This window comes from Podarcis liolepis (genome assembly GCF_965112155.1).
Source record: "Podarcis liolepis genome assembly, chromosome: 14".
Taxonomy (NCBI): Eukaryota; Metazoa; Chordata; class Lepidosauria; order Squamata; family Lacertidae; genus Podarcis; species Podarcis liolepis.
The window spans coordinates 36779524-36805924 of NC_139569.1; the positions used below are offsets into that span (position 1 = coordinate 36779524).

General features: G+C 44.1%; 1 protein-coding gene across 3 annotated transcripts in view; it reads left to right on the plus strand.

Annotated features, from left to right (window-relative positions):
- TICRR (TOPBP1 interacting checkpoint and replication regulator) overlaps positions 1–26401 on the plus strand; it is a 45677-nt gene that overhangs the window by 13416 nt on the left and 5860 nt on the right. For 2 of the 3 annotated variants that reach the window (XM_083475288.1, XM_083475289.1), the window contains 16 exons: positions 8681–8966; positions 10246–10487; positions 11024–11249; positions 12195–12333; positions 13597–13739; positions 13944–14153; positions 15339–15472; positions 16600–16700; positions 17220–17313; positions 18392–18471; positions 22826–23065; positions 23352–23448; positions 23730–23793; positions 24738–24884; positions 25991–26081; positions 26219–26280. In XM_083475288.1, coding sequence (XP_083331414.1) covers positions 8714–8966; positions 10246–10487; positions 11024–11249; positions 12195–12333; positions 13597–13739; positions 13944–14153; positions 15339–15472; positions 16600–16700; positions 17220–17313; positions 18392–18471; positions 22826–23065; positions 23352–23448; positions 23730–23793; positions 24738–24884; positions 25991–26081; positions 26219–26280 — 2323 coding nt within the window. In that variant the 5' untranslated portion in view covers positions 8681–8713. Of the gene's footprint in view, positions 1–6082; positions 7895–8680; positions 8967–10245; positions 10488–11023; positions 11250–12194; positions 12334–13596; positions 13740–13943; positions 14154–15338; positions 15473–16599; positions 16701–17219; positions 17314–18391; positions 18472–22825; positions 23066–23351; positions 23449–23729; positions 23794–24737; positions 24885–25990; positions 26082–26218; positions 26281–26401 lie in introns of those variants that run through there. The other variant, XM_083475287.1, reaches the window with a different exon arrangement.

Consider the following 26401-nt stretch of genomic DNA (forward strand, 5'->3'; position numbering starts at 1 on the left):
TGGACTCGTAATTTGGTGAACCGGGTTCGCTTCCCTGCTCCTCCACATGCAGCTGCTGGGTGACCTTGGGCCAGTCACACTTCTTTGAAGTCTCTCAGCCCCACTCACCTCACAGAGTGTTTGTTGTGGGGAAGGAAGGGGAAGGAGAATGTTAGCCGTTTTGAGACTCCCTAGGGTAGTGATAAAGCGGGATATCAAATCCAAACTCTTCTTCTACCAGGAGATTGAACCTTGGACTGTCTGTATGCAGAGCATGTGCTCTCTCGCTGAACTACGGCTCTTTCTGAGTCATCAAGTGGCCATCAAGTAAGCATCCTTCTGAAAACAGATAGTCTAATGCTTGAGGCCCGTGCTTTCATTCTGGTTTTCTCTTATCTGTTAGTACCAGCTTCTGAAGGCCACTGGCTATTGCTGTTTTCATGTTACATTTCAGCTTCATTGGATTTCTGTGTTATAAACTCATTTGGTTATCTGCCATAAGGAAAGCCAGTGTAGTAATTTAAAAATAAATAAATGTGCATGAATGATCCAGGAAGAGTTCTACAGTGGAACCTTGGTTGTCAAACAGCTTGGCTCCTGAACAAATTGCCTCCCAAATGTCGCAAACCCAGAAGTGTTCTGGTTTTCTGAAAGCCAAACGTCCGACGCAGCTTCTAATTGAGTGCAAGAAGCTCCGGCACCCAATCAGAAGTCACACCTTGGTTTTCAAATGGTTCTGGGAGTCGAATGGACTCCCGGAACGGATTAAGTTCGACATCCAATGTACCACTGTATTTATCTTTGACATAATCAAGAGGGTATAGGATGAAAGTTGCCTTCTAATAATAATATAAATAGTCCACCTTTCCAGCCATGCACAGCTATACTCACCTCTATCCAGAAGTCTGTTTCCAAAACTTCTCTCATTCGTTGCTCTGAATATACAGCTTCCTCCCTTAAACCTCATCTCTTCACCAGCTCCCTGTCTATTCGGAGATCATTGCAAAACTCCTTATCCTGACCTTTAATACAGTGGTACCTCGGGTTACATATGCTTCAGGTTACATATGCTTCAGGTTACAGACTCCGCTAACCCAGAAATAGTACCTCGGGTTAAGAACTTTGCTTCAGGATGAGAACAGAAATTGTGCAGTGGCAGCGGGAGGCCCCATTAGCTAAAGTGGTGCTTCAGGTTAGGAACAGTTTTAGGTTAAGAACGGACCTCCGGAACGAAGTACAGTGGTGCCTCGCAAGACGAAATTAATCCGTTCCGCGAGTCTCTTCGTCTTGCGGTTTTTTCGTCTTGCGAAGCACGGCTATTAGCGGCTTAGCGGCTATTAACGGCTTAGCGGCTTTAAGAAAAAGGAAACAAACTCGCAAGAACTCGCAAGACATTTCGTCTTGCGAAGCAAGCCCATAGGGAAATTCGTCTTGCGGAACGACTCAAAAAACTGAAAACTCTTTCGTCTTGCGCGTTTTTCATCTTGCGAGGCATTCGTCTTGCGAGGTACCACTGTAAGTACATAACCAGAGGTACCACTGTATTCCCCTCCCTGTTTTATCTCTGGTCCCATATCATGATAAATGATATGTATATCATGATATATATATCAGCAGGAAATGCAGCCCCACCTACCTCTGATCTACATGGTGACTAAGGGCTCTCCCCTTAGTCACTACCCATCCCATTCCTCTATCACATATGTAGAATCCGCTACCCCACTATGGCTACTAACTTTAGGTGGCTTCAACCATTCCTGAGAAAACAGCCATTCATAAGAACTTACGGTACATGTTTCATCTCCCATTAACTGAGACAACTTTGTGGCAGGGTTACCTCCATTCATCAACATGATCTCTGTGGACGCTATCAGTTGTGCTGATATATTCCTTTCCCTTATATTAATCTGTAATTGGCAGACAGGGTTTTTTTTGTTTTTAATGATTATGCCTTGTTTCTTATTGACAACACAATTATGAAAACTCAATAAGCACTTTATTAAGTGCAATAGGTTATCTTTCAGAAAGGAGAGGGCAGCTGATAGGGTGAAAGTTTTATTTGTCAAGACAAGGGGCTCCAGGTATTGCTTTTCTTCATCTCTGGCCATTGGCTATGTTGGCTGGGGCTGATGAGAGTTGGAGTCCAACAACATCTAGGCAGCCACAGATTCCCCACTCCAAAGCTCTAAGAAGAAGAAGAAGAAGAGTTTGGATTTGATATCCCGCTTTATCACTACCCGAAGGAGTCTCAAAGTGGCTAACATTCTCCTTTCCCTTCCTCCCCCACAACAAACACTGTGAGGTGAGTGGGGCTGAGAGACTTCAAAGAAGTGTGACTAGCCCAAGGTCACCCAGCAGCTGCATGTGAAGGAGCAGGGAAGCGAACCCAGTTCACCAGATTACGAGTCCACCGCTCTTATCCACTACACCACACTGGCTCTCTAAGGAAGAAACTGTACCAGTATTTCTAATTTGCTAAACAATTAACAAAAATCAACATCAAAAATAGATACTTATAAATTGCCTTTGCATCCCAGGAGCACAGAACTGCATAGCTGACCCCACCCCACCCCATTTTACCCTCACAACAATCCTTTAGGCTAAGAGGTAGTGATTGCTCCAAGATCACCCAGGAGCTCCATGGCTGAGTGAAAAATTTAAGCCAGATCTTCCCAGCCTTAGTCCACAAGTCTAAACGCTACATGTGTAATTGCGGTGATTTAAAAAATAAATAAACCAGTGACTTGTTTTAAGAAAATGCAACTCTAAAAGGTTTAAAGGTTCAATTTCCAGTCATGAAACTCCCATTTCATGTGTTGCTGGACTTATGTCCCACTAAGTTCAATGGGACTGTCAGTCTCACGCAAGTGTTGAAAGCCAGTGTTATAAGAAAAAACTGCTCCTTTTCGCTTATCGGGTATCCAAGGGCCCGTATAGTCCTTAATTGGGTTCCCTATCGGCAGGAGAAAATAACAGAGGCCAACCAGAGTATATTGAGAAGCAAAGCAGCTAGTAAGCCTGATCTTTATTGCAATAAAAAAGTACTGTTGCAACAGGGTCCCCACTCCCCACACAAAGGAGGGAGGAAAGAATCCAGAACAATGGTGCACAAGCCCTTATATAGACTTTTGAAATTGCCCACCCTGTAGCTCAAGACCACCCCCCAAAACATCATATATACCGTATTTTTCGCCCCATAAGACGCACTTTTTCCCCTCCAAAAATGAAGGGGAAATCGGGGTGCGTCTTATGGGGCGAATGCCTGCAAGCCTCGCGCGCCCGGCAGGAGGTCCCACCGGGTGCGCGAGGCTTGGGGTGGCAGCCTGTCGCCCGAAGCACGGGGAGCCCTCTGGAGGGCTCCCCCTGCTTCGGGCGAGTGTCTGCAAGCCTCGCGCACCCGGCAGGAGGTCCCACTGGGTGCGCGAGGCTTGGGGCGGCAGCGGACTGCTTGCGCGCACCTAGAAGCTTGGGGCGCGCTGAGCTCAGCACGCCCCAAGCTTCTAGGTGCGCGCAAGCAGTCCGCTGCCACCCCAAGCCTCGCGCAGCCGGCGGGACCTCCTGCCAGGTGCGGGAGGCTTGGGGCGGCAGCGGACTGCTTGCCGGCATGCAGAAGCTTGGGGCGCGCTGAGCTCAGCACGCCCCAGGCTTCTAGGTGTGCGCAAGCAGTCCGCTGCCGCCCCAAGCCTCGCGCACCCGGCGGGACCTTCTGCCGGGTGCGGGAGGCTTGGGGCGGCAGCGGACTGCTTGCCGGCATGCAGAAGCTTGGGGCGCGCTGAGCTCAGCACGCCCCAGGCTTCTAGGTGCGCGCAAGCAGTCCGCTGCCGCCCCAAGCCTCGCGCACCCGGCGGGACCTCCTGCCGGGTGCGGGAGGCTTGGGGCGGCAGCGGACTGCTTGCAGGCATGCAGAAGCTTGGGGCGCGCTGAGCTCAGCACGCCCCAAGCTTCTAGGTGCGCGCAAGCAGTCCGCTGCCGCCCCAAGCCTCGCGCACCCAGCGGGACCTCCTGCCGGGTGCGGGAGGCTTGGGGAGGCAGCGGACTGCTTGCCGGCACGCAGAAGCTTGGGGCGCGCTGACCTCAGCTTGCCCCAAGCTTCTGGATTAGCGCAGGGGTCCGCTAGCCCTGGGAGAGGCGCCCGGCTCTCCCACGCTAGCGGAGACCTTGCCGGCACGCAGAAGCTTGGGGCGCGCTGAGCTCCGCACGCCCCAAGCTCCTGCTGTAGCGCAGCGCACCTGGGGGGGAAATAACATTTTTTTCCTTTATTTCCCCCCCTAAAATCTAGGTGCGTCTTATGGGCCGGTGCGTCTTATGGGGCGAAAAATACGGTACATCACAGAAGGAGGCTGTCTACAGCAGAAATCCTGTCAGCCAGGATACCTGATAATGGTCACTGATTGCTTTACCTGGGCAGCCTAGCCATTCTTTTGTGATGGTAAATACTTTAGTTCCTGAATTCAGGTCACAGGCTCACCCTATTAATACACAAATACACCCTTTACGACAGGATTTGCAAGCAAAAGACAATGTGAAGGCTTTCCCCATTTTCCTCCCTTACTGCAGAGGAATATTTGAGGTCAAAATGGCTTCAGGATGGTTCTCCTGTACTATTTCAGACACGTGGTTTATATACTTATGTATGTGTTTGCGTCGTACATTTCTGAACATTTAATTTATGTTTGAGACCTTAGAATTCTTATAACACCAGTGTGGCATAGTGGTTGGAGTGTTGAACTAGGACCTAGGTGACCAGGGTTCAAATGCCCACTCGGCCATGAAGCTCACCTGGGTGAGCTTAGGCAAATATCTCACCCTCAGCCTAGCCTACCTCACAGGGATGTTCCAGTTACAGATAGGTAGCCGTGTTGGTCTGCCATAGTCAAAATAAAAAGGTTCCTTCCAGTAGCACCTTAAAGACCAACTAAGTTAGTTCTTGGTATGAGCTTTCGTGTGCGTGCACACTTATCTGAAGAAGTGTGCATGCACACAAAAGCTCATACCAAGAACTAACTTAGTTGGTCTTTAAGGTGCTACTGGAAGGAACTTTTTTATTTTCACAGGGATGTTGTTGAGGATAAAAATGGCAAAGAGAAGTAGAAGTATGTAAGCTACCTTGAGCTCCTTAGAAGAAAGGTGGGATATAAATCAAATAAATAATTTATTACAATTAGCATGCAGCCTTACTTGGGTGGAAAATAACCTAGCTCTATCCAAACAAGCAATCATTTCCTTATAAGTGAGCCTATATTGACATCTAGTGGTAAAAAAGAGAAAGAAACAGTAAGGCTTATTATCTCAAGGCTTATTTGCCTGACAAACTTGTATCGGTTTCATAACCGTCTTAACAGTTCTGGCATTGCTGTTCCCCCGAGATTCCTGGAAATTGATGAGAGATTAGTGAACTGACTGACCAGGACCAAGAAATCGGTTTCACAATAGGAAACACCATCATTTAACTTTAAAACAAAAACAAAACAAAAAACATATTCAGGACGATTATTATTATTATTATTATTATTATTATTATTATTATTATTTTACTAAGAGAAGGGAGAGGGACCCAAAAAGTGGAAGATTGTAGAAGACAGGAAGAGATGAATATGCACTATCCAAAAAATAAAATTTGCTATTATGTTGTAGGTTCAGGTTATAGGCGAGTCTCTGGTCCAAACAGACAGAAAACTACTGCATCCAGTCCATCAAAGCTTATCCTACAATGCAACCCCTCCCAGAATTACAATACTAAGCACACTTGTCTAAACGTAAGTCCAATGAAACTCGGTGGGGCTTTCTCCTGAGTAAACATTTTACAAGATTGCACTGTAATCTGCCAAGGTGGTGCAAGACCCTGTTTGTCCATTGCACACAGCTCTGAAGATTACAGCACTTTATCTTGGCTTTACTGCCTTATAGGCTAACAGAGATGCTCCTTTGAATACCAGTAATTGTGTGTTCTGTTTAACAAACTATCACTGTCCTTATTAGGTCAGGGTTCCTTTTCGAGAGCTTATTATTAACAGACTCTGCTATTACTCCCCACCCACCAGTCACCTCCTTTCCCCTCCAATGCAAACTCTTTAACATTTAAATTCAAAATAACTCCGCCCACAGTCCAATCTGTGCCTCCCAATTGCCAGCCAATGGGATCTCGCGTCCCGGAGCTACTGGCCAATGAAAGTGAAGCAGGAAGCTGGCCTGGGGGAGAAAAACCAAAGAAATATAATGACTAGAACAGCCTAGAGGCAAAACATAGCTAAGCAAACCGACGACCCAGTAATCTGGAGGGCCAATAACAGGGATAGAAAATTATACAGATCTTCAGTGAGGTTTGCTCCTGCAACTGGCACAGGCAAAAACCCCTGGACACTTCCGGCCTAAGAACTGATTTTCCATAGAGAGAAGTCCAGAGCGGCAGGATTATTTTTTAGCCGGAAGTTCAGCCTCCACGTCTTCCTAGATGAAGGGGAGAGGGAATCCGCTCTTCCGCCACTCAAGCAGTTAGCCAATCAGAAGAAGCCCAGCGCTGCTTTGTAAAAGGAACAGGAGTCCGAAGGAGCTCGCGAGAGCGGAGCGGAGCCTAGGGAGCCACCCGGGCCAATGGCGAGGGCGGCTGCGAGGCGCCTTGAAGCCAATCAGAAGAGCGAAGAGGGGAGCGCGCCAGCAGTTCGACTGAGGGATGCGCGCAGGAGATAATGGCGGCGGCGACATAAGAAACGGGGGCCTGTTTTTATTCTGAAGTTGTGGTGCGGTTGACCCCGAGGGGGCTTAGAGAAGCTAGTGGGGCCCTTTTAAGACTTGAAAATAGCAGTTAACCGGGTGCTCCCTTAGTATTAAGCTGTTACTCTTATTAAGAGCCCCCTTTTAGGGAGGGTTGGGGGGAGAAGGTGGCAGTGAGGGGCGTGAGAGGAATTCGCTGGGGAGGTTTGTTAATGCAGGGGGTGGGGGAGGGGCAATAGGACTTAAATCTTAAGGGAAACGTATTTTTGGCGTCCCAGGCAGAATAGAAAATTCAGTTTGTTTACAAGCCTGGCCCTAAGAATGCTTGCTTGGAAGTAAGTTCCCCCAGTTGCCACTTCAGTGGGGCTAATCTTTCTTAAGGAAGTGTATCCAGGAGCAGCCTTGGGATGCTAAGGCAAGAAGGCTGAGCTGGGTTTGTCCTTAGATTGCCGGCTGGTTTATGTAATCTGCATTTTCGTGAGCGCCGCCCTGGACTGCCGGACCGCAGGCACCATACAAAAAAAAAAGCACTTTCTGTAGCGTCATGACTTGCTCCTACAATGTGGTTTTCCTGTTGGACACTGCCAGTTCTGAGCGGAAGATTCACCTTCACCTGGGCACCTTGAGGATCTTGAACTACTTGGGCTGCAAGTTTGGCCTAGCTAAAATCCGGTGGGGCTTCAAGTTCTTTGACTCCTCAGGCGCCCGGGGCAGAACTTCGCGAGTGGGCAATTTCCGTGAGCTTGGATCCCGCAGTTGGGAAGAATTTGAGGAGGAGCTGGATGCAAAGTTTGGAAACCAGGACTGCAACCCAAAGTCATCTGGCTCGGTACCCCGAGCCACACTCACTCAGAACATACTGAAAGAATCGTTACTTGACTATCAGTGGGACCGGCCTGAAATTGCTTCGCCATCCAAACCAGTGTTGAGGAACCAGAAAAGCAAGTTAACTGTGACCCTGAACAAACCTCCAGGGAGTTATATTCCTTCTGAGGGCTTCGTGAATGCTATTTTCCTCTTCTCTCCTTGCCCTCATTCCCAGAGGGAGCTGCTGCAATTTGTTTCTGGAAGTCCTACTCATTTCTCTGATGAACTGCTTGCTTCATGTGATCTGACAGAAAAGTTCATCCCTAAGAGAATCCGGGAAATGATGGCTAGCCAGAAAATCTCATTGTATTGGGTGGACACTGCTGACTGGATCAAGGTAATATGAGAGAATTAATCATTATGGATGCTGCATCACAAATGATTACCCTGCCATCTTATGTGGCATGTTGCTAGTTGTGTTTGTTTCCCTCTCTTCCCCAAAGAAGCACATGGTGTCAAATGCTGGGCTTGCCATTTTATCCTCCCCCAAACTTGTTAATGTAGGTTAGGCAGAGAGAGAGATTGGTGGTGCCATGGTGATGTTGTGGGCTTTATGCCTCAATTACTATTTGAACCCAGATCTCACTGGTCAGGGTCCAATACTATCTTCTACAACCCATTACGCTCCTCTGGTTTTCACAGATAGTGACACTGCAAGGGTATGTTTGTATAAGTGTGCAGTCCACATTATGAGATGTGCATAGAACTTCTGTGCATGTGGACTACCTGTTCTCTTCAACAGAGATGACAGCACTTAGCTACATACACAAATACACATGCACAGAGTTACCTCCTGCTGAACCTCAGACCCATTAGGGTGTGTAGGGAAGCAGGTGGTCTTTCAGATGCTTCCCCCGATTGCCTGGAGGTTACTTTTTAGAAGCCTGCTTTTAGTATATATGCCTTGGTTCTTTGCTAAAAACAAAAACAAACCACCAAACGTTCAACCAGCACTGAACAGTTGTTTTCATAGCAATATTTAATAACAAAAATTGCATAATTGAAATCTCTCAGACCATAATATTTCTTTTCCCTCTGCTTGTAGGCAGAATACATTGTATCATTAGCCTTTGGTCATCCTACTAATATCACTAACATGAGCCATTCTGTTGCCTTGTTTCAGCTTCTTGGAACGTCAGACCACATTGGCTACTGGATGTTGGTTGAACTGATGCGCTTATTGGGGGGCAACATCTTGCCATCTGAGACTTTAATTCAGTGTTTGAGTCACCAATGTACAGGGGCTACCCCTGACTTTCCTATGGAGCCTGTGTCCTCCGGGCAACCATTCACACCATGGACTACAACCCTGCCTTTTGATTCAACTTTGAACTGCCTGTTTACCTCGCCTTCTTCATTGCAAGCGTCCTTCCCTCATGTAGAAGGAGTGTTGTACCTCAAATCTGATGGTAATGAAAGTCTGTTTTGGCAATCACTCGTAGCCGAGTACGATTGTCTTCCATAAACACGGTTTTAACAGTGAGGCCATAAGTGACGGTGGAGGCCAATTCTGGATCCACACGTCCTTCCACAGTGGGTAGATAGGTTTCCGGGCGGGTGTTGATCATGGTGAGGGTTTGCCAAACGTGCCTTCCTCTTAGCATGTTTTTCCCTTTCGTCCTGAGTTTGAGCGTCTTCAAAGCCCATGACACCTTTGGTAAAGGCTGTTCTCCAGTTGGAGTGCTCACAGGTCTGTGTTTCCCAGTTGTTGACCACCAGCATGACACTTTCCATTTTTAAGTTCAGAATAGAGTAGTTGCTTTGGAAGACGATAAAAATCAATAATGATGGTAATGAAAGTAATGCCTGGTTATAGCCAGCAAGTACTTCTTTTCCCTCAAGTGCTGTGAAAAGGATACATTATTCCAGCGCTGGGTAACTTGTGGTCCTCCAGAAGTTGTTGGATTCCAGCTTGCAACAGCCCCAACCAGCATGACAAGTGGCCAGAGATGAACTGTAGGATCTCCACCCCTGCTTTATTCTTTTAAGTAGTTGTACAGTTGTACCTCGGGTTACATACGCTTCAGGTTACAGACTTTGCTAACCCAGAAATAGTACCTTGGGTTAAGAACTTTGCTTCAGGGTGAGAACAGAAATCGTGCTCCGGTGGCGTAGCAGCAATGGGAGGCCCCATTAGCTAAAGTGATGCTTCAGGTTAAGAACAGTTTCAGGTTAAGAACAGACCTCCAGAACGAATTAAGTACTTAACCTGAGGTACCGCTGTACTTTCAAACAGACCAATTAAATCGTTTCCCAATTGCAGATGTTTATAAATTCTTCAGCAAACAATTAGGGTAACAATGAAGTTGTACTCTGGAAAGCTGCTGTCTTGAGTTTTAACTTAAACGTGAGATTGTTAATCTTTTAGCTAAAACATGTAGCTTGTTGCTGAGAGCATCCTTATAAGAAGACTGAGAGACAGCAAATGTGATACCTGCATTAGTATTATTTTTGAAAGGGGCCTGGTGTGTTAAACGAACATCTGTCTCAACTAAACTTGTAAGAAGCTATTCCTAGGTATAAGGCTCAGTTCTGTGCTTCTCAACCTAGTAAATAAAGTGTAAATCTATTTTTTCCATAGTCGCTGAGTTCTCAGTTAATTAATAATTTATTTCCTGCTTTAATTAACTATTTCTTTTCCATTTTAAAAGCTCTTAAACCTTAACGCTTGTGTTTCCCCTTAAACAGGAGTTGAAGAGGCACAAAGCTGTAGTGTGGTCTTGGAGCCTCTAACTCTAAGCCAGAGGCACCTCAAAAGTCCAGTCAATATTACTCTGAAATGCACTATGACCAGCTGGAATGCAGTGCATGCTGGGAGCTTTCACACACAGAGCTGGATACTGCGAAGCACATTGTCAGGACTGTCAGTCCAAGAGACTTCATTGTTTCAGCAGTTTGTAACATCCCTCCAAGCACAAGGGCTACACATGGTAAGGATTGTGTCTGTTCAAAATAGCAACTCTCATTTAGCTGTGAAGAGCTAACTAGTTTTCAATATTTATTTGTCACATTTATGACTCATTCTACTTGTTGAGCGTTCAGTAGTACATGTATCACTTTTTCCAAGGGATATCTTATATTAGCCAGGGTTGCACCTTGCAAAACCTCAGATATAGAGCTGAATCAGATATTTTGGCACCATTCTCTAGTCCAGGGGTTACCATACTGTGGTCTGTGAACTGCTAGTGGTCCAGTACCTTCATTCAGGTGTATCTATAAAAATACATTTACATAGCCTACAGCATCTAGCACAGAGTGCATTACCCTTTCCACAACAGGCAGAAAAGTCATTAAATGATTTACCAAGATTCTGAGCAGTTTTCAAGTGGTCCATGTTTTCTGGTCTATGCACTACACACACAGAGGGTTGCCCTGAATACTGAATAGTGTTTCCTTTCTGAGCAAAGGTAGAGCTGCTATATGATATATATATATATATTTTTTTCTTCCTTATCTTTTTTAAAAGGTTGCTGAAGTGTCTCCCTCCGGGGCCTATTGTCCCTGTACTGGGATTTTCTCTCCCACCTCGAATAGCACTGCAGTTCTTTCTTTACTCTGTGCTGAGAGAGCACCAGAAGTTGAGAGAGCCTTCCTTCACACAGCTCTAGAAGAGAATCTTTCAAAAGAAGAGTCTAGCCTTCCAGAAATCGTGAGCAGCGTGGTAAATCAAGTTGGTGATCTGGCAAGTTCTGGTACGTTTACATGCTTGCTTGCTTAGAACTTTCCAGCGAACCTCACCCATATTGTTTCATCGGCGGAGGAATCTTCAGGCCTCTTATTTTGTTTTATTTATTTAGAAGATTTGTAGCCTACTTTTCAATCAACTGGTTTACAATGGATTATAACCACACATAACAGACACACAACTTTTCAGCCGTGAATTCTCTTTGGTTGGAGCCAAGGCACACTTTCAGCTGTTCAGTTGGAGCTAAGTGATTTCCAGGAGAGTGTGGGTGGGGAGAGAGCAAGCCCCCTACAGCTGCTCCTTCTCTGGTCAGTGGATGGGGCCAGAGTGGTCTTCCCCTTGCCATGATATTCTTCCTGGGTGAAAGGGGATGCAGTTTCCCAATGGCCCTTGGTTCCATCATTCCAACAGAAATCAACCAGAGTTGCTTCCCTTCAGTTCTCCACTACCAGTGCCCTACTTGAATTGAGAAACATAACCCACCTTCTCTTGCAGCTGCACATTGCAGGGGAAGGTTGGTAACAAGGAGAAAGGCATCTTTAATCAGAACGTCTCATTGAGAAACCCCAGATAAGCACCCAAGAAACTCCAGTGTTCGCTGGAATATAGCTTTAAAGCCACTGATCTAAAACAACGATGCCCTGCCTGTTTAAAGCAGTTTAGTGGGCAAAATGTATGGATGTGTCTATGCTATAGACTCATCTATGTTGTTGGAAAGTAGAATTGTATGCAGATGACTTGGAAAATGAGGTCTTTTGAACTGTGGGGGATTAATTTCTTAGTAAATGAAATAAAATACCACCTTGAAGTATTGTATTTAAAGAAAAGTATGGTATAATAAATAGTTAAATAACTAAATAAACATGCATAACATTTGCAGCAACTTCATTCCTAACTGTGGGATAGCCTGTGGCCGTTATAATTCTTGGATGCTTTTATTCTGTCTTTGCAGACCCAGCAGAAACTCTGATTCCAGAGTGGGCACAGCAGGAGCTGTCCTGCACCCACCCCTGGAGTCCTGCCGTGATTGAAGGCTGGTACTCTTTCTCAAACCTCTGTGGAGCAAGTTCTCACTTGATGGAATCATTCAGGTGATTCTTTTTTGCTTTGCCTTCAAAGCCAGTTTAATTTCGGGAAGAGCAGATCTGTGATGTGGAGGATTCTATAATCAGCCTTGCAAAATATACAGTTGTACCTTGGAAGCTGAATGGAATCCATTCCAGAAGTCTTGTTCGACTTCCAAAACGTTCGGCTTCCAAGGTGCAGCTTCCAATTGGCTGCAGGAAGCACTGCCGGATGTTCAGCTTCCAAAAGAACGTTCACAAACCAGAACACTCACTTCCGGGTTTGCGGTGTTCGGGAGCCAAAACGTTCAACTGCTAAGGCGTTTGTCAACCAACGTATGACTGTATTTGTATTGGCTATGCCTTATCAGTTTTTTTTTCTTCTTCACATGGTATTTCCATGTTATTTCCATGGTATTTCCATGTTAAATAAATGCAAAATTAGAATTATATAATCCTAAGCATCTATTAAAGCTTGGGCGACGGACAACATGAAGGCTACTTAGTGAGGATCAAAACACATAGACTATTCTCTGTGTTACAGTTGTTATAGCTTGTCTTATTGGTTTTGAAATGAATGCCTAGTTTTGAGTGGTGAAATAGACATACTCAGTAAACAGTCCCTTTACTGCCTGGTTAGATGGGTGAGGGTACAGATATCTGAGGGAGGTTCTGGTGACCACTTCTTCAGACTAAGGGAGGGTTCTTATGAGAAATGGTCCCATCCCATTCTTGCCTTGGGTTATGGCATCAAGATGTCAGGGAGTTGGAGTGGGGGGGGGGGAAACATAAGGCTTTTATTGTGCTTGCTTCCTGGCAAAAGCTCTTCAAAGTTCCCCAGTGGCACTTGACTGATAAGAATGGAGCTTGGGTACCTGGGTACGGGTGTCCGGTTAATTTTTTCAAAGTCTAACATGAGCTTAATAAATGGCAATGCAGCAGTTTAGACTGAATCAGCAAGCATTCCGTGAAGGTGGTCCCAACCTCGTCACAGAGATTGAACTATGAAGTAATGAGCAAAAATAATATTTACTCAGTAATACAGACCAAATTTAAAATTGAATAAAAAAGATACGGTTTTCAGAGCTTCACATTTCAAGATGAATGAATATGTCCTATTCGGACAAGAGTTTGGCCTCAGGTCTAGGATGACTAGGAAGACTTGCAGAGTTCAGCGGAGCTGGTTAGGCATGCTACATATTGCAAGCTTTCAACTGTAGTGGAAAGGAAAATCTTTGCTTTTGCTGTCAAAATAAGATTTATAAACAGAAGCAATCTTTCCCTACACAGGTTGCTGCAGGCAGGGTCTTCTACTGAGGAAAAGGAGGCTCCAAAGCATGAAAGGGAACTTACCCACTGTCTGTCTGAATTTTACCAGAAGAAAGCCTCTGGCATCTCTGCTACATCCCAACAGCGGGATCACAGGAAGAGACGTATGCACATTCCACTGTCACTTGTCTACCCTCTTCCATTCTTCAAGATAACTGCCTCTCTTGTGCTTTAATAAACACCCTGCTTCTACTTTCATTTTTTAAAAAGCTACTTTATATGCATGTGGTATTCTTTTCTTCTGTTGGATGTGGTTCACTATGATTTCTCTAACTCCAAGTTATGCCTATGTCTATTGATTTGAGCAGGCGGAGTTCCTCGGACTCCTGTTAGGCAAAAAATGAAGACCATGCCTCGCTCCCTTCAAATGCTAAACGCTGCAAGGCTGAATGTAAAGGCTCAAAAGTTCCAACCAGATGGAGAGCTGCCAGTCAGTGAGAATGTTTCCGAAAAGTTATTACCGAGAAGATTGAATGATAAAGTGGAAGAAAGGGGGGAAGCAAAGAAAACCAAGATAGGTATGTACAAGATGAAGTCCTCTGCCCATCCTGTTTTTTGGAGAGTGCAAGAGAGAGGCTTTGTAGGAGAAGCAAAGGGTTTTGCAATGGCTTCGGAAGTAGAGGGGGAAGGAAAATGTTTAGGATATTCTAGCTATAAGAGCATGAGTAGAAGGCACTGTGCTAAATGTAGTAGAATTGTGGAGTATTTCTTGCTACTGTTTGCACCAGTATGGGGCCTAGTGCAATCTGTGAGCCAAGGTATGAGAAATCTGCAATGGTAGAATTGCTTTTTTATTGCTCCCTCACTGGAAAAAGCATTTATGAAAGAACGCTCTTTCATGTGTGGTGGACCTGTAAAAGGGTAAAAGAGTATTGGGAAATCATTTATAATGAATTGGAAAAAAATGTTTAAAAGCACCTTTCCAAAAAAACCCAGAGTCATTTTTGTTGGGGATAATTCAGACTGAAATTCCCAAATGTCAAAAAATGTTTTGTTAGCCCCAAAATGGAAAACGAGCGAGGTGCCAACCAAAGAAGAATGGCAGCTTAAACTGATGGAATATGTGCAGCTTGCGGACCTAACATACAGAATAAGAGAACAAGAAGAACATGAATTTAGAAAAGATTGGAAAATGTTTATTGAATATATGGGGGGAAATTGTGTACACTTGAAAACACTGGCAGCAATAAGAAATATTCAACAGTGTAAACAAGTTTTGATGGAAGTAATAATTGAATACTGAATGGTTTAGTTTATATAAAATCTGCAGGGATTTATGCTGTGTAAAATGAACCATGGAAAGAGAAGGGAAGTCACTTATATTTTAAGGTTGTATAAATGAATATTCCAAATTGTAAAACAGAAACTTTAATAATATTTTTTTTTAAAGGAAAAAGCATTTATGGTTGCCTACCTCGTGGGTAGTCAACACGGTGTCATCCCGCTGTGGTCATACTTGAATTCCCTTAGCCCCAGCCAGCATGGCCCAGTGGTTGGGGTAATGGAAGTTGAAGTCCCGTCTACACCTGGGGGACACCATGTGGCTACCCCTGGCCGTTCCTTTCTTTTACCTACTAAAGATATGTGTTTCAAATAATCCTTTAGCACTATTCCTTAAGTGTTTGATTGCATGAACTGTTCATGGCAAGTTCTTGATTCCCCCCTCCCACTTTGGTTTACCTATGTGTGCATTTGTTTTGTAGGCTTCACGACTGCGGAGGAGATGCTTTCTTTTATATCTACAAACTACCAGAAGGCGGTGACAAGCAGAGAGAATTTGTTTGCGTATGCCCAGGAGACGGTGGCAGCTGTTAATGCGCTGCAGAAATCAAATGAGGTAGGGTAGCTAGACATGCCTGCTTTTCCATTTAAATATAAACATATAGGAAGGTGTTTGGGGGTAGGAAGAATGTACAACAGGTTCTTAAAACAGGAGGCGATTTCATGCCATTTTAGAGTTGGAATGGAAATGGAAGAAAATGCTGGATATTCAGGCAGCGGCACCAATGGGGCCTTTCTTTACAGATCTCTGTCTGCCTGCAATGAGCACAACTTTGTGGGACACAGATGTCTTTTGCTGTAAAACATACCATCCATTGACCTCTTTTGGCAACATGCTTTGGGGAAATTTCGCTGGTTTTTTTTTTTTTCTTTTTTGCCGGTTTGCATTCCTCCCTCCAACCCCTCTAATAATCAAAACAAGGATTCTGTTTTTGCACTTCATCACAAAAAGGAGGTCCCTTTCAGCTCAGTCCTAGATTATTCATCCAGAGCAGAGTTTTGGAACCTGTTGCTGGACTACAACTCACATCAGCACCAACCAGTATGGCTCGCGGTTGGGGGTGATGGGATCTGTGATCCGCCGACATCTGCAGGTTCAAAGGTTCCCCACCCTAATCCAGAGCAATAAATTGCAGGAATTGTGCCCCAAGCACAGTAGCAACATTCCCAGTGTTGGGATATATTTCCTGGTGAGAATCAGTGTGTTTGCTAAGGTCAAATTAGATGGCATGTTACATGCATGGTTGTGCTTAATGTCTCATCTGGTTTGGTGCTAAATCTTGCCGGCAGTGGCAAATACACATTTTTGTGTTGTACATGCCCTTTTCTTAATAAATCAATTAAAAACCTTTAATCCTTGAACCTAGTTGTTTGTCCATTGCTATTTGAGTTTACATGCTGGGTGTAACTGCACTGAACCTAGGAAATACTTAAAAAAACTGAAGTTGGTAGGAAGCCTGAAGGTAAAGCTCCAGTGTTAACATTTTATATCCTAACACAAAACCCCCTAGAAGTCTTAACCCTGTTGCTCCTGAATGTCTCCTTGACACTGATCATTCTGTCCGCTCAAATATTTCATTTTGCCCTTGCAATTAAACAGTTCAGCTATTATTTCATTGCATTGCTTCTAAAGTTGCTGTCTGTCCTCGGAGCGTTACATGCTTTCTGATTTTAAATCTACAGGCAGCTGGTGTGGATACAATCCGAAGCAATCTCCTGAAAACCAGCAAAGCCCTCCGTCAGCAGCTTGGCAACGATCCTGATAAGGAAATCAAAGTCAGAGAGTACGAGACGCTATTACTTTCCCAGATAGGTTGTTCTGATAATTGTGGAATAGATTGCTGTAGTGCTGAAGAGATTGCCTTACCAAATTCTCTTGTGCAGTAGTGGAGGAATTCACTAGTGAACGCTACAAAAATAACAATTGCCCTTTGTTTTAATTTTCAAGGGTATCTTTGTGTAGTGGTGTGTATCTAGATAATATGCTGAATGTGTAAACAACCTTGCAAAAATCACTTTATGTTAATCTGTTTTACAATGTTTGTATACTGCTTTTGATAGGCCGATATCACCCTTGCACTAACAAACCAAAATACCAGTCAATATCCATGGTATCTTAACAATAACGTGTGGCTCCTTGCTCAGCTTTTTGGAAGATGGTGGCAGCAAGGAAGGCACTGGGTGGAAACATTTGTAGCTCTTCCTGCTGCTAATGTCGCTACTACTCTCAGCAGGTGATATAAAATTGGCAGCAGGGCATACCTTCTCTTCCATTCATATTTCCCTCTCCCTCTCTTTAACAGGTGTCAGCTTCAGGTCTATCTGCGCCTTGAAATGTGCCTGCAGTGCCCTTCTTTGCAAAATAGCACAGATGAGATGGAACAGCTTGTGGAAGAGGTAGATAAACAAGCCTTGCCTCTGGGTTCCAGAAGTTGAAAACAGCAATTCTCAGCCAGCATGTGGAATCTTCACATCTCAATTGCTGTTGAGCAGCAACTATGGTCTTGGTGACCCGGCCAGCATATAATGTGGAACCAAACAATAACTTTGCACAAATGAACAAACATGCTACTTCCTGGTGTGAAGATCACTGCCCTTGCACTCTTCCCCTGGTCTTGCTACTGATGGACTATGCAGGGCTAAGCTATTGTTTGTCTCAGGGTTAATGTCCAAACCCGGGTTTGTGGTTTATCTCATTCCAGACAAGTCACAAGCTTGTAACCAAAGTTTGTTCTTAGTGTACCACTCCTTGTTTGTCTGCTAGGTTTGAGATGCACTGCTAATTTAAACATTGACGTAACCATGCCAATCAATTAAACATGTCAGTTGACATGTTTAATCGAAAAAAGTCATTGTTAACATTTGTTAAAGACTTTTTTGCATGAAAAAGAAAATGAATTACCGGTAATTAAATTTGGATTTGAGGAATGAAGATAAGGTTTGTTTTTTAGAAAGTGGCTTTGTTGGGTGTTATATTGGAGTAGATGAAGTGAATATTGTTTATATATAGCTGACAGACAAAATCCCCTACCTTCTGATTTATTTCTTTTCCTTTATTTCTCTCTTTCTCTTTATTCCTTTCTCCTCTTCCCTCGCCATTTCTCTTTATGTTTTTTATTGTAAGATTAAAGTCTTAGTTTGGATAAAAGAAAAAAAAATGATACTAAGTTTTCTATTTTTCTCCATAAGCCTCGATAAAATGTATTCAAACAAACATTGACTTAACCCTGGATTGCATGGGTCTAGGAAAGGAGCATAGCAGCCCTAGTGTTCACCCCAGGAACCTGCATGTTTGCTCATGTGCGCTTAAGTCGAGGTTTGGCTTTATGTTATATCTGAACAAAGGTCAATGAGGCCATAGTGGAAACAGTAGAACTTCACATTTGTCTGTTCATACTTTGGCCTGACATTACATGTGAACTGGCCTGCTATCATTAACCCTTGACCAATTTTTTGCCGCTCAACTTGCTTGCAGATGACAGAGATGCTGCGGATTTTGTGTTTGACTGAAGACCCAGGATACCTTGCCAGGTTTTTGGAAGAAGTTGTAGAAACGTAAGTGCTCTTGTGTGCTGGCTAATTTTATTCATTCATTTACAAAACGATGAGTGGAGCAGGGAAGGCTGAACAAATTCTGTTATGCAGAGGACTTGAGAGCTGCATGACTATTAATGCAGAACGTGAGCTAAAGAGCTGGTTATCTGAATTGCCAGTATTTTATATTTACCATTCTTTCCCCCCCTTTTTTATAATAATTTTTATTCATTTTTCCATTATACAAATCATTTTCATAAATTTCAACTTTTTGACTTCCATCAGCTTCTCTGTCAATTATCCATATTTAAGTTTTTGTTACGCATTCCCTAAATTTAATATTGCCTTTTAGTATACCCCTCCTAACCTGTTTTCCTTTTTTACAATACTCCTCTAACTTTCACAGAGCTTCTTTAAATCTCACTAGCGTTGTTTGTTCATCACATATACTTTCCAGATATTCTGTGAATTTTCCCCAGTCCTCAGTGAACTTGTGCTCTCGTTGATATCTAATCTTCCCAGTTAGTTTGTCCAGTTCTGCATAGTCCATAAGTTTCATTCTCCATTCTTCCACAGTTGGTAAATCCTCCTGCTACCATTTTTGGGCCATTAATATTCTTGCCGCTGTTACAGCATATTGGAAAAGTTGACAGTCCCTTCTATTTATCTCTCTTCCTGTTATTCCTAGAAGAAAAGCTGGTTTCTTTACAAATGTATATCTCAACACCTTCTTCAATTCATTATAAATCATCTCCCAGAAACCCTTCACTTTCTTACACTCCCACCACATATGATAAAATGACCCTTCTTTTTCTTTACATTTCCAACACTTATTACATGTTTTAAACATTTTTGCTAATTTAACCGGTGTAATATACCATCTATATAGCATTTTCATAACATTTTCCTTTAACGTAATACATGCTGTAAATTTTATATTTTCTTTCCATATTTTTCCCCAATCTTCCAATTGTATATTATATCCAAAATCTCTGGCCCAATGTATCATAACCGATTTGACTTCCTCATCCATCGTATGCCATTCCAACAGTATTTTGTACATTTTTGACAGTATCTTATAATCATTATTTATTATTTCAGTTTGGAATTTCGATTCTTTTTCTAAATATCCACTCTCTTTAAGATCTTTTTTAAACATTTCATTTACTTGGAAATAATGCAACCAGCCAAACACGTATTCATTTACTTGTTCATATGGTTTCATTTTCCATTTTCCTCCTTCTTTAATTATCAGTTCTCTATATGTAACCCAACTCCCTCTCATATTAATTTTCTTTATATACATAACCTCTAATGGTGACAGCCAGTGTGGAACTTTGGTTCTACAGTGGTACCCTGCAAGACGAACGCCTCGCAAGACGGAAAACCCGCTAGACGAAAGGGTTTTCCGTTTTGGAGGCGCTTCGCAAAACGAATTTCCCTATGGGCAGGCTTCGCAAGACGAAAGCCCATAGGGAAATCTCCGGGGACCTCTTTTAAATGCTAGCGGTGGGGAGCAAAGCCTTTCCCCCCCCCCTCCGGCCTTCAGAAGAGGTCCATGAAGGCTGGCGGGGGCCGAAAGGCTTTGCTCCCCACCGCCAGCATTTTAAAAGCAGTCCGGGATAGCAGGGAAGCGCTTCCCGCTATCCCGGACGGCTTTTGAAGGCAGGAGAGGTCCGCGAAGCCTGGGCGCGCTGATCTCAGCGCGCGCAGGCTTCGGCATGCCAGCAACTCTCCGCAAGCAGCGGCAGCGCTGCCGCTGCTCGCGGAGAGGTCCGCGAAGCCTGGGCGCGCTGATCTCAGCGCGCGCAGGCTTCGGCATGCCGGCAACTCTCCGCAAACAGCGGCAGCGCTGCCACTGCTCGCGGAGAGGTCCGCGAAGCCTGGGCGCGCTGATCTCAGCGCGCGCAGGCTTCGGCATGCCAGCAACTCTCCGCAAACAGTGGCAGCGCTGCCGCTGCTCGCGGAGAGGTCCGCGAAGCCTGGGCGTGCTGATCTCAGCGCGCGCAGGCTTCGGCATGCCGGCAACTCTCCGCAAGCAGCGGCAGTGCTGCCGCTGCTTGCGGAGAGGTCCGCGAAGCCTTGGCCAGACAGCTTTTGAAGGCAGGCGGGGGGGACAAAGACTTTCGCCCCCCGCCAGCCTTCAGAAGAGGTCCAGGACCTCTTCTGAAGGCTGGCGGGGGGCAAAAGTCTTTGTTCCCCCTGCCTGCCTTCCCAGGGGCTTTTAAATCGCCCCGGACAGCGGAGAAGTCCTCCGCTGTCCCGGGGCGATTTTAAAATGCCGCCCGCCAGCATTTTAAGATCGCCCCGGACAGCGGAGAAGCCCTCCGCTGTCCCGGGGTTTTTTAAAATGCTGGGGTGGGTGGGAAGAAAAGCCCTTGTCCCCCCCCCCCAAGCCTTCAGAAGAGGTCGGGGGACAGACTGTCCCCGGACCTGGTCTGAAGTCGGTTTCCCTAGGAACGCATTAATTGATTTTCAATGCATTCCTATGGGAAACCGTGCATCGCAAGACGAAAAACTTGCAAGAAGAAAAAACTTGCGGAACGAATTAATTTCGTCTTGCGAGGCACCACTGTAATAGATTTCTATACCTATCCCATATTTCTATTAAAGATCTCCTGAAGATATGGTTCTCAAATCCTTTGACTTTTCTTCTTTTCTAACCATAAATACGCATGCCATCCAAATCTGTTATCAAATCCTTCTAAATCTAGCAATTTTGTATTTTAAAATTTTATCCATTCTTTTAACCAACAGAGACACGATGCTTCGTGATATAATTTCAAGTCTGGCAGGGCAAAGCCTCCTCTTTCCTTCGCATCTGTTAATAACTTGAATTTTATTCTCGGCTTTTTGCCCTGCCATATATACCTTGAAATTACTCTTTGCCGTTCTTTAAAGATCGTTGTCCGTTTAATTATTGGAATCATTTGGAATAAAAATAACATCTTTGGAAGCACACTCATTTTAATTGTTGAAATTCTACCCCAAAAGGAAAATTTCATCCTTCCCCACACCTCCAGATATATTTACCATTCTTAGGCTCCTTGCAGCCTTCCTGAACCAGAATTAAAACAAAATTGACTGTATTTCAACTTATCACTATTTAAATAGTTGGGGATGTTTCAAATTAAGTCTAGGGTGTTTTTTTCTTCTCTAGCTGCTACAAATTTATTTGGGGTTGCATCTAACGTGAGTCTTACTCAGAGTGGGTCCACTGAAATTAAGAGACAAGACCAACTTAGGTCCATGAATTTCACCGAGTTTAATCTAAATAACACTTTGGTTTCTTTTGGTTGATGTTTGTTTGTTTAAAGTTTCCAAATATAGACCGGAGTACTTGGGTAGTACTGTTGCTTGATGGAGTGTAGTAAATTTATTTATTCACTTGTGAGCATACTTAAGGTAAAGGTAAAGGGACCCCTGACCATTAGGTCCAGTCGTGGCCGACTCTGGGGTTGTGGCGCTCATCTCGCTTTATTGGCCAAGGGAGCCGGTGTACAGCTTCCAGGTCATGTGGCCAGCATGACTAAGCCGCTTCTGGCGAACCAGAGCAGCGCATGGAAACGCTGTTTACCTTCCCACCGGAGCGGTACTTACCTTCCCACCGGAGCGGTACTTGCACTTTGACGTGCTTTCGAACTGCTAGGTTGGCAGGAGCACGAACCGAGCAACGGGAGCTCACCCCATCGCGGGGATCCACCCGCCAACCTTCTGATTGGCAAGTCCTAGGCTCTGTGGTTTAACCCACAGCGCCACCCGTGTCCCTTTGTAAGCATACTTATATACCATCAATTCATTAGAGATATCAGAACAGTGTGTAACAAATCTGTAGGTGGTATATTGCTTTATTTCACTGGTTAAGATTTCTACCCATCGATTTCAATTGGCCCTACTTTTGAGCAAACATACAGAAGATCTCAGGTGGCACAATGGGTCAGTGATTCTGGCTCTTAGCCAGAAGGTTGGTGGTTCGAGCCCACCCAGGGGGTTGGACTTGCACTGTGAATCCACTGAAGACACAGCAAGTCTTTTGGTTGCTCAGCTGGATACCTGGTTGTGTGAAAACTTTCTGGCTGGGCTAAATCATCAAATGAAGGAAACATAACTCAGTTGGGAAAGAGGGATAATTGGGCTAGTAGTGAGTGAACATGCCTTCTGATTGATTTATTTTTATGGCAGATTTGTATGCTTTCCATTATTGCCACAACCGCCCCTCTTCTTCAGCTGAAACCATAGGCATACTCTTAAAAGCAAGAGCTTGCAAGTTTAATAATAAAGTCGGGTGCAGAATCAGGTAACAAAATCTCACAAAGGTTAGAGTCCTTGGTAAGTAGCATGTCTGATGCATGCTTGTGTTACGATGTCTCTGTAGGTATCTGGAATCTATGCCAAAGACCCTTGGGGATTTGTACTACAGTCTGGGGACACAGATTCCCCCAAAGCTGGCCTCTGTCCTGCCAGCAGACTTCTTCAGTGACGATTCCCTCAGTCAGGAGAGCCAAACCCCATCCCTGCCTGCTTCTGCATCCTCAGTTCCTGTTTCCAGAACAGCTTCCTTAAGTACCGATGCAGAACAACTGGAAGAACTACGCACCAGATCTGCCAAGAAAAGGTGACTGCAAGGCGTAAATGGCATTGAATTAAAATTAGACTGGGTTGCAATTTCTTTCCTTCCTTCTGAAGTTTATCAAAGGATATTGCAAACATTTCAAAGGTGTGTCCATGTGGGCTTCCTGTTGGTGTTAGATTACCTTGAGGGCAGCATGGGAGAATGTCACTTTGTGTTGAAAACAATGAACCTTATTTCAAGGTGGCTGCATGAAAAGCCCCTACTTTTTTTAAAAAAATGTTGAAATGTAATTGTGCGCCTTGCTCAAGATTTTACTTTGTACTTCTAGAAAGAACACGCTGGCCAGACACCGGAGTGTAACAGAAGCATCGCAGAACTTGCGCCAAATAGAGATTCCTCAAGTACCCAGAAACCGTACTAGGAAGGTAACGTTTCCTCCCCCCCCCCCCCGCAATATCTTTCTGGAAAACCAGAAAATGCATGTAGCAGCTGTAAAACTCCTGTGTCTCTATGCCTGTTTGAATAGTCTTTCTGATGTTAAAACACCTTTATATGGAAAGCTGTTACACTGATTTAGTTTTCACTGGAACAAAGGGAAGTCCTTTTCCAAATAAATGGATTTCAGTTTCCGGCATTATTTTTTCCAAATTACCTATAAATAGATGTAATTCTGAAATCATTCTAATACTATATTCTAATAATTCAGGACAGCTCTCATGTGTGCCTTGATGTGAAATCAGTACCATCTGTACAGAAAGTGGCAGTGCAAGGTAAACTTCTTCTTCTTCCTTATTAGAGAACTAGATGGTAGGACTGTGATCTGATTCAGATTAATCCCTTGGAGGGATTTTGGGGCTTGTCAAGAGGTGAAGCAAGAGGTCTGTATAAAGTGGCATTTATCCACCTACTAGTGGACCTATTAGTTTGCAATTTGGCGAGTTTCTTCCCCAGGGGCATCTCTCCTGTCCTCAATTTTCAGACCAATTGCCCACAATACACTAGGAGAAATTCAATAATTCCTTTTTTTTATCCATCCCAAAACTGTAACCACTGCAGCTGACTTTCTCAAATTTGGCACAGTGCTTGGTTTATTTAAAGAATATCCATATATATGTTTTAAAAGCTTTGTCCGGGCTTATGAGGATGGAAATAATTTTATATTTACCAAACTTTTCTCTTTTGATCCAACAATAAGTGCCATGAAATGTGCATTTATTGCCAGAGTCCCTAGTGTCTATCGATAGTAATCCAGAATGTATCACTGAATTCAGGTTGTGCATTGTGGAGAGAAGCAATTCGTATCTCCACTGCGTTCAACAGGATACGTGATTCAGTTCAGCAGCAATGCATTTGGGCTCTGTGATTCATATTCTGGATCTTCTTAATTTCTTGAGAGTTAGATCCAGTGGTAATCCTACTCAGAGTAGAGCCACTGAAATTGATGGACATGACTAACTAAGCCCATTAATTTCAATGGGTCTACTTGGGATAGAAATTAGTTGGATACAACCCAGTGTCTTCCTTTTGGTTCTCTGTGTGTCCAGGATTTAAAACAAAGAAAAAAATACTCAATTATGAAAAAAATTAATCTGACACTTTATATTAATTCTCGGATTTTGAACTGCACAGAAAGATAATATTTTCTCCAGAGTGCTTTGTCTTGTGAACAGCAGTCAAAACTCAGTTCCTTCTTTTGGCTTTTTGATGCTTCCAGAAGTGACAAAGGTACGAAGGAACCTCTTCAATGAAGAAATGCTTCCTCCAGGCAAAAGATTCCTATCAAAGATTCCTCGAAGCCAGTCAGTATCAGCTGTAGAAGGCTTAAAAAACAGGCGGAACCGAGCTAAGGAGTGTGCAAGAGGTGAGAGGTTAGATAGATAATTTATTACGGTCGGAGACCAGCTTATAAAAACACACTTGGGGTACAGTCACAAAAGGAAAACAAGCAATTGAAACAATGTACAACAATAAATTTAAAAACAATGTACAACAATAAACTACCGCAGGGAGCTGACCCAGAGTCACCCATAGAACCAAGTTTGGGGATTTTCTTAAACTAGTTTGAGATAGGAGATGGTCTCCACCTAGAGATCTGTACACAGAATCTGGTGACCACCTGGGTCGTCTTCTGATCTTTGCCTAACAGGAGAAGGTCGCATTTTTGCTTTTCCGGGAGGTCAGGGAGCCTCACCAGTAGGAGATCAGTGGTCTTACTACGTGCCTCTTCATAAAAGGGACATCTAAAGAACAGGTTCTCTGGGCTTCCTATCTCCCCCAATGAACAGGCGCAAAGTCTCTGAGCATATGGGACTTTTTTAAAGGCTCCTTCCAGGAACGGCGAGCTATATATCTCTCGATTTCTCCAATTTTATAATCGGGGCACCTTAAGCAGTCCCGTTGTCTCTCGGTGTCAATGATTCTTTAGGTGAGAGGTTACTTAAATGAGTGCTTTGCTGTACAGGCAGCGACTGTTGTCCGTGCGTCCGATCTGTGCGCAACACATGCATTGCTCCAAACCCAGAAGTGACCCAAAAACATCACAAAAGGGGATGAGGCGGGGGCAGAACAGGGTGTTTGCAGGCTTTTTCAATAGTGTTTCAGATATACACAATTTCACTTAAATGTGTGGTGCCTTGGAACGTAACTCCCACTGCTTGTTTTGGCTTATGTAGGATGGCTGGGGCAAAAGCAGTAAGTGGGAAAATATGGAACACCAGGGAAGGTGTCTACTATGGAAGGGATTAAGTGAGTGTGGAGCCAGGAGGACTTCCCACCCCAGAGAGTCAAAGGGTATTTTGGAAGGGAAGGGAAAAACTCAGATGCGGGGGCTGAAGCTGTTTGCAATCTGAAAAAGTACTTGCTTCTAAACTTCAAAACGCCAAATATGTTATCCTCACCTGGCTTACACAATGCAAGTCATTGTGCAGACTTGCTACCTTGCGATAATTATTCTTTGGTCCTTTTCAGATAATCTCAAACTGCTGACCAAGAGTGTGGCAGAAACACCGTTGCACAAGCAGATCTCCAGGCGGCTGCTGCACAAGCAGATTAAAGGCCGGTGAGTGAAGGCACCAGATTCACTGATCAAGCAACTTACTGTTTTTGGTAGAAAGTGGAACTTTTCTGGATACCTTTCTGCACTTGGATGTCCTTTGCCATTGTGCTTGAACTTCTAAAGCAGTGTTTCCTTCATAGGAATTCAGACCCTGGATCTGAAGTTGGCATTGTAGAAGAATCTCCTGAAAAAGCCATACCATGTAGGTGTTGATTTTATGTGACCTTTTTATTTGCATGTTTGGGGAGCTCCAGCTCTTTGGCTATAGCTTAAATTCATTTGTTAACAGAGCAGAAGGTGGCAAAAATTCCAATTTTTATCCT